We start from the raw sequence: 13,146 nt of genomic DNA, 5'->3' as shown, positions 1-13,146 counted from the left end.
TTTGGTAGGAGGGATGAAGAAAAAAAAGCAATTTTGACATTAGTATCACCGCATGTATTTATTTTACGATACGGGATTAATTATCTGTTTTAGAATATGGGTCAGTTAGATTATGGTTACTTTATTTTTAACTTTTTTGAAACACTTAAAGCGAACCTGTCATCACGATTTTGCCAAGTAAACTACAGGCACTGTCAGTTTACCACTGATACACTGATTAAAATGATACCTGGGTGAAGAAATCTGTCTTGTGGTTCTTGTGTAATCAGTGATAGCAGTTTTCAGGTAGTGATATGCCCGTGCTCCAGGGCAGGACTGTAGGCAGAGTCTTATCTTGGTGCTCTAGGCAGTAGCATAGCTACTGGGGCGGCAGAGGGGGCTGTTGCCCTGGGCCCAGTCACATACAGGGGCCCACTGGAAGACATGGCTAGTATCTGAGGTGTCAGGGAGAGCGCAGCACAATGCCGGCTTCCCTGTCTGGCAGACTGCACAGCGGCAGGTTGCAGAGCCTGTCTGTGCAGTGTACAGTGCTGCTGTCTCACCAGAGGAGCTGTTTCCTGGCCGGCAGCAGCTACAGTTTCTGCCATGCAGGCTCTGGTTGTCTCAGCCACACTGGGTCCTTGTGCCCTCTGTGTGCATACACTGGACACTTCTTGGTCCTGCCTCAGTCACTGCCTGCAAGCTTCATCGGTAAGTGGGGATGGAATTTATTAAATTCATTCAGGTTAGGCATATCAAGGTCACTGTGGGATGAATGTGAGAGGATGGGGGTATTGTGAGGCAAATTTGACAGAGCGCAGGGGGTGAATGTGAGAGGATGGTGATAATGTGAGGCAGGGGGGACAGAGCACTGGGTGGTGAATGTGAGAGGATGGGGGTATTGTGAGGCAGGGGTGACAGAACACGGGGTAAATGTGAGAGGATGCGGGTATTGTGGGGGAGGAGGTACAGGGCATTGGGGATGAATGTGAGAGGATGGGAATATTGTGGGGGGAAGGCACTGGGGGGTTAATGTGAGAGGATGGTGGTATTGTGGGGGCTGAAGTGGGGGAGGGGCATCACACCACCCCCTGCTCATATCAGCAATGCTGGGACCATTACTACTGTGCATAGGGGGACTCAGTTAAATATTAAGTGGGCACTTAAGAAGCATTAATATTTATAGGGGCACCAGTAGGGTAACTACCTGATGGCAGAGGGGGCTGAGGCGGCTGTCAGTCAGTGCTGGGGTGAGGTTACAGCCGCCACTCTCTATACACAGAGCGGTGACTGAAACCATGCCAGCGCAACCCTTACGACTGGAAGAGCATGGCTGCCGGGAGGAATAAAGTTAATTTCCTCCCTGCAGAGGGGCTCTCAGTGCAGGCGCCGCACGGTGCCTGAACGCTATTAACTATTATACTGTGTATTGGAGAAGCAGTGGGGATATCATTCTATGTATAGGGGAACATCATACTGTATTTACGGGAGCTGCGGGCCCATTATACTGTATATAAGGAAGCTATGGGCCTATCATACTGTGTATAGGGGAGCTGTGGGATCATCATACTGTGTATAGGGGAGCTGTGGGCCCAGCATACTGAATATAGAGGAATTATACATGGAGAACTCAGGGGACATTATTAAATGTTAAGTGGACACTTAAGCAATATTGTTATAGGGGCTCTCAATATTGCGACCATCAAAGTTGCACATGGAGTATTATTACTTTCTAGGGACAAAACTTGGAGGGCACATGCACAGGAAATTAATATTTTCAAGGGGGCAATTTTACCATCTTGAGAGCACAAAGGAGGTATTATTACGATGTGTTGTGAGCTCATTTTCAGGTTTTCCTCTGGCTTCTGGTGAGGGTTATGGAGCTGGCTGTGCTGACAGAGGAGTAGTGAGTTCTCTATCTGGACTCCCTCTGTTGGTGAAGGGAGGTAATGAAGCTGATCTAAATGGCATTGACCGGCCACCTGAGGAAGAGGACTGCGATTGGACATCAGGAGTTTCTGATTGGATTTAAGGCAGCCGACTCCCTAGTTTCTTGCTGGTGATTTTTCCTGACTGTGTCTTCTGGTTTCCAGTTTGGTTCCTGCCTTCCTAAAGCTAAGTTTTCTCTGCTATTGTTCATATGAGTTTTTGTCTGGTTTACTTAGTTTTTGTGTTCAGCCAGCCCTGGCTGGGACTGGGCTGAATCCCCATTTTGTCTCTGATCAGTTGATCTCTTTTGCTCTGTCTTCAGAATATACCTGAGTGCTGATATAGTGTTTTGAAGTCTAGCGACTTCAGGGCCTTTTTCTATCAGACGTGTTGGACTTTATTTTTGGCAGGGTTTTTTGTGTGATTGCAGACAGCGGCTTTTCTTTCCTGTCCTTTCTAGTTAGTGAGGGCCCCATCGTTTGCTCAGCCTATCTTTCTATCTGTGTCTGTGTTTTCATCTTGTTTCACCGACAATACATGTTGGGGGCTGTCTATTGCTTTGGGGTCTGCTCTGGGGCAGTTTAGATTTTCCCTTTCTTTCTTATTTAGTTCTCCGGCCGTGACGAGGCATCTAGGACCACCGTAGGCATGCTCCACAGCTACTGCTAGTTGTTGTGGATAGGATCAGGGGTCTGCAATCCGCTAGTTACCAACCTTTCCGGTTTTCTGGGCTTAGCTTGCTTTTTGTTTTTTCCTCCTCGGTGACTCATTCATAACAACGATGTATGAGACATAGTGGTGGCATTACTATGTGGGGCAGTAAGAGGAGCACGGGTATTCTACCACACAGCAGGTGCAGTAATAGGGACACATACGGCAGCAGCAGCTCAGTATTGGGTATCGGCAGGATGAGGAGTTTGTGCAGGTTGGGAATACATTTGCACATGAAAACACGAGAAGCAATGGGATGAAACTGAAAGGGAGAAGATACACATTAAGTATTAGAAAAAACTTTTTGACAGTGAGGGTGATCAAAGAGTGGAACAGGCTGCCAATAGAGGTAGTGAGTCCTCCTTGAATGAAATTGGTAACACAGAGGCTGGACAGACATCTGTCTCAGATGGTTTAGTGAATCCTTCATTGAGCAGGGGGTTGGACACGATTACCATGGAGGTCCCTTCCAACTCCAACATTCCAGTATTTCATGGTTCTACATGTGACTGGTGCTGGAAATATGAGAAGACAGATGTGTGTCTTTGCTGTAATCTCTGCAGATGTGTCCGGGCTGGAGAAGTCTGGTCTGGGAAAGATGGAAAAGGCGGGAAAAGTTGCATGAGTCCACCAGAAAAAAACATCATCTGTAAGTCATCATCTATAACTGTGCAGTAATCTCTATATGTCCTGCAGGACTGGTATCTACCACTATATGCCACCATATGGCGGTAATATCAGTGTTGGTCTTTGTATTGACTTTTATTTTCAATAACAGTGTGGTCATCTCCTGAGGTTCCCCTATACCACCATAGTTATAATCATGATTATCTGTTTAGGGGCCACAGGTAGACACAGGCAGAAAAGGACCCATGTCCAAGAACAATATATTTGCCCTTTGCAGCCCAATAGCCCCTAAAAATGCAAAATTGCACCCTTTTTGGAGGTAGAAATGGGTCCCCCTTACCTCTTGTGCCCATGTGGGGCTGCGCAGATTGCACCAATGATATGTCCTCCTGTTAGGGGCCCACTCAGATGATTCACCCCCCCCCCCCGAGCTGAACCCCTAGCTACGCCTCTGGCTCTAGGCCAGAGACACCAACGAAAGACTTGCCCACTGGCCGCCCCGAAGCACAAACATGTTCCTCATCATAGAGACAGACAGACTGTTTGTGCTTCGGGGCGTCCTGTGGGCAGGTATCTCCTTGGTTTCTCTGTCTTGGAACAAAAAAATAAGACTCTGCCTACAGTCCCGCCCGGGGCACAGGCATATGATCAACTGAAAACTTCTAACACTGATTACACAAGAACCACAAGATGGATTTCTTCACCCCAGGTATCATTTTAATCAGTGCAACTGTGGCAACATGAAAATGCCTGTAGTATTACACCACAAAATCATGCTGACAGGTTCGCTTTAAAAATGTGTTTGATTTTTTTACAAAATGTATTAGTCCTACAAGGGGGCTTAAACAAGGGCAACCGCAGCCAGGCCCGGGTGGGTGAGCAGTACTTGGCACAATATACCTAATTGACTATGTACAGACAAAGGCGGCATCGTATTCATTTACCAATCTACCCATTTTATTGTTATATAAATTTGTGATTGAGGATAATGTCATATTTGCATGTAGCTTAAGAGTGGGGTCTTGGAGTTGGTTACAGGTGGGCTCTTGGCATCCCAGTCCGACACTGGGCATCGGTGTAGTGGATGGAAAGGAATATGATCCTGGCTGCTGCATTCAGGACCGATTGGAGAAGGGAAAGTTTAGTGAGAGGGAGACTGATTAGTAGAGAGTTGCAGTAGTCCAGACAAGAGTGGATGCGAGCAATAGTAAGAGTTTTTACTGAATCAAAGGTATGAAAAGGTCAAAATCTAGAGATGTTTTTGAGATGTAGGTGACATGAGCGGGTGAGTGACCAGATGTGAGGAGTGAAGGAAAGATCTGAATCAAATAAGACTCCATGACAGTGGGCATGTTGCTGGAGAGTAATGCTGGAACCACATTCAGAAATGGCAATATCGGGCATAGGTAGGTTAGTGGAGGGAGGAAACACAAGGAGTTCTGTTTTTGACAGATTCAGTTTGGGATAGCGGAGGACATAATTTTAGAGACAGCGGAAAGACAGTCACTGGTATTTTGTAGTAATGCAGGGTTGATGTCATCAGGAGACGATGTATGTAATTGGGTGTCATCAGCATAGAGGTGGTACTGAAAGCCAAATCTACTGATGGTTTGTCCAATAGAGACGGTGTACAAGGAGAAGAGGAGGGGCCTAGGACAGAACTTTGAGGAACTCTGACAGTAAGGGAAATAGGAGAGGAAGATGAGCCAGCAAAAGATACAGGCAAGGAGCCATCAGATAGGTAGGAGGTAGGAAGATAACAAGGAGAGAACAGTGTCATTGATCCCGATAGAGCGGAGCATAGTGAGGAGGAGGTGATGATTAACAGTGTCAAATGCTGCAGAGAGATCCATGAGAATCAGCAAGGATTAATGACCATTAGATTTAGCTGTTAGTAGATCATTAGAGACTTTAGTGAGGGCAGTTTCAGTAGAATATTAAGAGCGGAAGCCAGATTGGAAAGAGTTGAGAAGAGAGTCACGGTATCTGAGAGGTAGCAGATTAGACAGGAATGGATCAAGCGTTCCAGGAGTTTAGAGATGAAGGGAAGATTAGAGACAGGTCTGTAGTTAGCAGTCGAGGGATGGCTTTTAAAGTATTGGATGTATACAGTCATGTTTAAATGAGGAGGGAAAATACCTGATGAGAGGGAGAGATTTAATATTTTAGTTAGGTGAGTGGTGACAGCCAGGGAGAGGGACTGGAGGAGATGTGAGGGAATAGGGTCACTTGTACAGGTAGTGGGGTGAAAAGATTAAAGGAGCCTGGTCACTTATTCCTGCATGACTGGTTCAAAAACAGAAAGTCAGCAAGATGCAGTGAAGGAGGAAGGAGAATGCATAACGTTAGGGGATTGGGAGAAAATTTTCTTTCGGTTATGGTCAATTTCTTCTTTATACAGAGCTCAGCATTCAGAGAGCTGCTAAATTTACAGAAGAGAAAACAGTGATATTCTCAAACTGACAACGAGCAGCCCAGTAAGTGACACAGCTGGAATCAGGGTCTCTGCCCCTACATCATCCTTCTTTTAGATGAGGTATCAAAAAACCGGATGACAGATTTCCTTTAAATATATAAAACCATGTAAAATCAGACAAATGACAAGTAAACTCTTGTCTGTTGTTTAAGATATGGTTTTGTCTATGGAGAACACCATATGACTGGAAAAATCTATCACTATTTGTGCTGTCCCTAAGAAATAGTATACATATGTACTACTGCACATCCGTCTACATTTTCTTCTATGGAATAGCATTTGTAATCTACTGACTTATGTGAAATAACTATATCTCCAGAATAGAGATGACAAGGCACATTTTCAAAGATTTACTCATCCCCCAGAGACCCCAGATAACCTATTAAACTACCCTTCTCTCTACACATAGATGTTTTTAGAATATACTAAACAAATATATTAAAAAAAAGTATCAGCAATTCAATTTCATAATCAGTCTTAATTATGTATGTAAAGTAGTCAGCTTCGGACTAGGGTGCCTAGGGACCACCAATAATATTGACTCTGGGGGCCCGCTGTTCAACTACATGCAAATATTACATTACATTCAATCACAAAGTTACCTTTGCTTCCATTAAGTGCATTGTACCAGCTACTGCTCATGTAGCAGGGTAGGGGACCTACTGGGGGATTCACCGGATGCCCTCTAGGCCAGTCCGAGCCTGAATCTAGTGTAAGTGTATTAAAATAATTACTAACAGCTGTTTTTCCCTGTTTTTAGCGGCACTACGATCCTCTTTTGGACCATGTGACCTGAAAACAGACTAGTAGGAGACAAGGGTTCAATATAAGTCGCTTTCTTAATGTAAATCCATGAAGCACCAAACCACATAAAAGATGCTGTGTGAGCTGGCAAAACTGAAGAGTGGTCATGTCATCCAGAAGAGTAACCGAATGTGCTGGAAACTGGCAAATACAGCAATTGAGAAGACAGCAATTGTGAAGACTGCAATTGAAAAGTATTTTAATATACTTTTTTTAATATACTTGCACTACATTGCGCACATACAGTTGTGCTAAAAGTTTACATACCCCGGCAGAATTTTTGCTTTCTTGGCCTTTTCTCAGAGAATATGAATAATTACACCAAAACTTTTTCTCCAATCATGCTTAGTGGTGTGGGGAAAGCCATTTATTGTCAAACTACTGTGTTTATGATTTAAAAAAAGAAATGACAACCCAAAACATCCAAATGACCCTGATCAAAAGTTTACATACCATGGTGATTTTGGCCTGATAACATGCATAGAGGTTGGCACAAATGGGTTTGAATGGCTACTAAAGGTAACATCCTCACCTGTGACCTGTTTGCATGTAATCAGTGTGTGCATAAAAGCTGAGTGAGTTTCTGGGATCCAGACAGACTCTTGCATCTTTCATTCAGCCACTGACATTTCTGGATTGTGAGTCAAGAGGAAAACAAAAGAATTGTCAACGGATCTACGGGAAAAGGTAGTTGAACTGTATAAAACAGGAAATGGATACAAAAAGATATCCAAGGAATTGATAATGCCAGTCAGCATCGTTCAAACTGTGATTAACAAATGGAAAATCAGGGGTTCAGTAAAAACAAAACCACGGTCAGGTAGACTAAAAAGGATTTTGTCCACAACTGCCAGGAAAATTGTTCGGGATGTAAAGAAAAACCCACAAATAACATCAGCTTAAACACTGGACTCTGAAAACTAGCGGTGTGGCTGTTTCAAGATGCATAATAAGGGGGCACTTGAAGAAAAATGGGCTGCATGGTCGAGTCACCAGAAAAAAAGCCATTACTATGCAAATGCCACAAAGTATCTTTAGTTTCCTATAATACGTAAAACATCACAGAGACAAGCCACAAAACTTCTGGAACAAGGTACTTTGGAGTGATGAGACCAAAATTGAACTTTTTGGCTATAACCATAAACGTTACATTTGGAGAGAGGTCAACAAGGCCTATTATGAAAGGAACACCATTCCTACTGTAAAACATGGAAGTGGATCGCTGATGTTTTGGGGATGTGTGAGCTATAAAGGCACAAGAAACCTGGTCAAAGTTGAAGGAAAGATGAATGCAGCATGTTATCAGAAAATACTGGAGGCAAATTTGCAATCATCAGCCCAGAAGCTGCGCATGTGACATACTTAGATGTTGCAAAATGACAATGATTCAAAACACAAGGCCAAGTCAACCTGTCATTGGCTACAGTAGAACAAAGTGAAGGTTCTGGAGTAGCCATATCAGTCTCCTGACCTCAATATCATTGAGCCACTCTGGGGAGATCTCAAGCACGCAGTTCATGCTAGACAGCCCAGGAATTTACAGGAACTGGAGGCTTTTTGCCAAGAAGAGTAGGCAGCTTTACCGTCTGAGAAAATAAAGAACCTCATTCACAACTGCTACAAAATCAAGCTGTCATTGCTGTTAGAGGGGGCAATACACAGTATTAAGAAGTGGGGTATATAAACTTTTGATCAGGGTCATTTGGATGTTTTGGGTTGTCTTTTTAACTTATAACGAGAAAACACAGTATTTTGACAATAAATGGCTTCACCCAACCACTAACCATGAGTGGTGAAAAGGTTTTGGCGAGATCATTCAAATTCTCTGAAAAAAAGGCCAATTAAGCAAAAATTCTACTGGGGCATGTAAACTTTTGAGCACAACTTTAATTAGGAGGGTTTAAGGGAAAAAAGACTGAAACATCTTCTTTAACTCCTTTGTTGAAGTTCTTCTACTGTCCCCAATAATAAGGACTTACAACTTTTTGCATCCTTACCATGTTACTATGTGAAGAGGATTTTCTGCTTTATGTAAAGACAGCATAATCACTTTACAAATGAGAAGTTCTACCACTTTATAATACTTTCTATGTGTGTCATGTATTATTAGGTACTTATAAAGTAATTTTTTGGGGAGTAAGAGTTAAAGTCATTTGAATGTTTTTCATTTTTTCATAAAACAATAATAAACATGACAATATAAAACTTTGGAATATACACTATCTAATCAGAGAAATCTGCTTCTTTCCTCTCCTGGTCTGATCTTTCCCTTTGTAAACTTTGTATTCTGTGGCAAGATCTATGTTCAGTTAAGACAGACTTTCACATTACTGAGGTGGAGATGAAAGTTGGTGCTTATAAGCTCTATGGAGAGAGGAGGAGCTAGAGGCAGAGAAATTCTCCTGAATCAACACTTACACTTTAAGTTGAAAGTTATTGGGTTTTGCACCAAATTTTGCCCAATATTTTGTACATTTGGCTCATCTTGAGATGTAACTTTTTTTGTCTAGAAATGTTATTCTAAATTCTACTCCACCTCTCTATTGGTGTGCTTTCTCACCTTATTCAAAGAGCCATAATGTATCAATTTATAACTCTGTCTACGCACATCTGGAACACTAAACCACTTTGTGCAAAAAAAAAAAACAACTATTGGATGTAGCAGCTACAGGGGGAAAATTAAGTTTTATCTTCCCTGCAGCCGTTTCCTTCTAGCATTGGAGTGGTGCAGGGAGCTGTTACTCTAGAATTACTCACTGATACTTTGATTGACAGCCTCTTATGCACTCTCACCCTGCACGCACACGTGCTTCAGAGATGTCTGCCAGTCAAAATGTTGGGGAGTGACTGCAGCCGTGTTAACAGTATATTGAGCGGTAACTGTGGCTGCTCCTGGCTCCACCCCCCAATGATTAGTAGCGAAATGCTGCAAGAAGAATAATGCATCACTAATAGCACATGTGCTTTATATAATTCCTGCTAGCACATGCACATAGCACATATATCATTCCTGATAGCACTTATACCATATATCACGCCTGGTAACATATGTACATAGCACATACACTGTACCATATATAATTTCAGGTAGCACAGGTACATAGAACATATACCACATATTATTCTTGAAAGCATATAAGCAATATATCATTCCTGGTACCACATGTATGTACTGTACAGTAGCACATAATCAGTACCATATATCATTCCTGATAGCACAAGTACATGGCACATATGCCATACAGTATAACTAAAAACAAATGTACATAGCTATATATCATTCCTGATAGCAGATATACCATATAGCAACCCTGATAGCACATGTACATAGCACATATACCATATAGTACTCCTGATGGCAAATGTAAATAGTATATACACTATAGCACATATGGCATATATCATTCCTAATAGTACATATACCATATATCATTTTTGCTAGCACATGTACATAGAAAATGTACCATATACCAGTCGTGATAGCACATATGCCATATATCATTTCTGTGATCACATGTACGTAGCACATATACAGTACTATATATCATTCCTGATAGCACATGTACATAGCACATATACCATACAGCATTCTTGATGGCAAATGTTAATAGTATATATACTATTGCACATATACCATATATCATTCCTGATAGCAATGTACATAGTAAATAAACCTATATCATTCCTGCTAGCACATGTCCATAGTACATATACCATATAAAATTCCTGATAGCATTTATACCATATATCATTCCTGCTAGAACATGTACATAGAACCTGTACCATATATCATTTGTGATAGCACATATACCATATATCTTTCCTGGTATCACATGTATGTAGCACATATACAGGACCATATATCATTCCTGATAGCACATGAACATAGCACATATACCATACAGCATCACTAATTGCAATGCACATAGCATATATGCCATATATCATCCCTGATAGCACATGTACATAGCACATAGCACATATATCATATATCATCCCTGATAGCACATGTACATAGCACATAGCACATATATCATATATCATCCCTGATAGCACATGTACATAGCACATATACCATGTGGTATTACTGATAGCACATGTACATAGCACATAGCACATATATCATATATCATCCCTGATAGCACATGTACATAGCACATAGCACATATATCATATATCATCCCTGATAGCACATGTACATAGCACATATACCATGTGGTATTACTGATAGCACATGTACATAGCACATATACCATGTGGTATTACTGATAGCACATGTACATAGCACATAGCACATATATCATATATCATCCCTGATATCACATGTACATGGCACATATACCATGTAGTATTACTGATAGCACATGTAGCATATAATAATCCTGACAGCACATGCACATATACCATATATCAGTGTGAATTGAAATTCCCAGAACTGGTGGTACAGCCAATCAGGAAACAGTGCAGAATCATGTGAACCAAAAGCAGTTTAAAAATATTGGTTTATTGCCCCCACAACGATTGAATACCTAAATATTAATACATTTAAGTAGAATTGACCTTTTCCATATCATTCACATTCAGTATTATGAGCAAATGAAATTGAAGACCCAAAAAGTTATTGCTGACAATAGAACTATTAAGGGTTAATTCCGATTGACAGATTTGCTTATTTTTGTAAAACACAGAGAAAAATATCCCAGAAAATAAAAAATCTCAGAAAAGTTCTATAAATGGATAAGATGCCATTCATTTGATTTTTAGCTCATGCGGCAGCACTGCCAGAACTAAACTTCCGCTGCAAACAGAAGCAGCGGGAACATTTAAAGCAGCCGGATTCCCAACGATGAAGATCCAACTTTGTTTTGTTAGTTTTTTTTTCCTTTTTAAATAGAGAAAATGAGTATTTGTTAATATGATCTGGATATTTCGACGCTCCCAGGTGCTTGTTTGTAGCAGATCTGATCTCACCTCCTCTCTAATGTCATCAGTACAGAATGTTCTAAATTAATTCTATCATTCTAGTGTTGTCGGAGGGAGAACGGCTGAATCGCTTTGGCTAACACCTGTTGGATTAAAGTACAGAGATGTAGCAGTGCAGAGTTTGGTGAAGAAACGGGTAAGGGTATGTGCCATTTCTGGGGTGGAAAATCTGCAGCGAAATCTGAAGCGACAGAAACTGCTGCGGATTTTGGTGTGGATATGATGTAGATGCGGAATTGCTGCAATTTATAATGCGATGACTTTTGCAACACAAATTGACATGCAGATTTTACTTCCATATTGACTTTCACAAATTGACAGGCTGTGGATTTTACTTTCACAGTGGCTGTCAACTTCCACAAACTGGCACGCTGCGGATTTTACTTCCACAGCGGTGGTCGTCTTACACAAATTGACATGCTGTGGATTTTATTTCCATATAGGCGGATGTCTTGCATAAATTGGCACCCTGCGGATTTAACTTCCACGGTGGTGGTCATCTTGCATAAATTGGCACGCTGTGGATTTTACTTACACAGCGGCGGTCGCTTTGCACAAATTGGTACGCCTCGGATCTTACCTCGAGTTTAGCTTTTCCCTGCTGTCCTGCTGTCTATGGATATGATTTTGTGAAACCTCATCCACAATGCAGCTCTAGGTAAAAGCAGTAGATTTGGATCTGGAAAATCCACTGTGAATATAACCTATATACACCTACCGTAAACGTCATTTTCAGTTCTGTTGCATCTGTATGGTACAAAAATTAAGTGAAGGAAAACAATGTGATTTTGAATGCCCAATTCTTACCAAAAAAAGTTACTGCAAACCCTTCGACCACGCAAGCCCAGGGTCCCAGGTAAAAGTATCCTTTACTATTGGTGGCAATGCTAATACTGCCACCAACAATGGAAACCAAGAAGTCCGCCACTGACAAGTTCACGATGATGTAGTTTAGCGGCTGTCTCAGCTGTTTGAACTTAAGGGTCACTAGAATGACGATAAAGTTCTCGATAATTGATAAAGTCGTGATCAGGAACATCAGAGCCGTCAAGAGTTGGAAGTTCCATGGCTCAATGGACTTCAGGGGTCCATTAAATGGGCTCCACTGGGTGGTCGTCTCGGCGTTGGCTGGTAGAGAATCATTGGATGACATGTTGATGCTGTCAACTTCGTGAAGAAGTAAGAGTAAAGGCGGCAGCCAATAAGTTCATCTGTGAGTCTTCCAAGAAGAAAAAGTATTTTGCAGTCTTGGAGAAGATCGTATCAACAATCTGGACATTTCTTTAAAAAGTTTTTAAAGGGTGCCAATAAAGAAATGCATCAGGAGGTTAGTCACCAAGGCAATCAATGAACTCCAAGAAATGTTGTATCTTGTGTACGCCTCCTTATATACATGTGCCATGGATTCAGGCATGCTCCTGTGCAGTCACCCTTCAGCTGACAGCAGCAGTGATGAAAACCTCACCAGGCATTCCTGTTTTGTAGTGGAACATAACACTGGGATCCCTCCCTGACCAAATGCAGAAAAAGAGTTAATCCCCTCCCTTCTCATAAGAAGGCTGGGTTCCTCAACACAGTGTGTGGACCAGTTTCATAGCCTTGTCTGCTAATAAAAGTGCAAGGAGATGATGACAGGG

At 41.8% G+C, this 13,146-nt stretch overlaps 1 protein-coding gene across 1 annotated transcript in view; it reads right to left on the bottom strand.

Annotated features, from left to right (window-relative positions):
• Window positions 1-12,945, bottom strand: part of LOC141049766 (opsin-VA-like) — a 70,506-nt gene extending 57,561 nt beyond the window's left edge. The window contains exon 1 of the mRNA XM_073546508.1: window positions 12,317-12,945. Within this exon, the coding sequence (XP_073402609.1) occupies window positions 12,317-12,662 (346 nt within the window). The 5' untranslated portion in view covers window positions 12,663-12,945. The remainder of the gene's footprint in view (window positions 1-12,316) is intronic.
• Window positions 12,946-13,146: the final 201 nt, after the last annotated feature.

The sequence above is a fragment of the Dendrobates tinctorius genome, unplaced genomic scaffold (genome assembly GCF_039654945.1).
Source record: "Dendrobates tinctorius isolate UK_male_01 unplaced genomic scaffold, ASM3965494v1 ptg000147l, whole genome shotgun sequence".
Classification (NCBI taxonomy): Eukaryota; Metazoa; Chordata; class Amphibia; order Anura; family Dendrobatidae; genus Dendrobates; species Dendrobates tinctorius.
The sequence above is the reverse complement of the archived record's forward strand: the minus strand, read 5'-3'. Positions and strand labels throughout refer to the sequence as shown.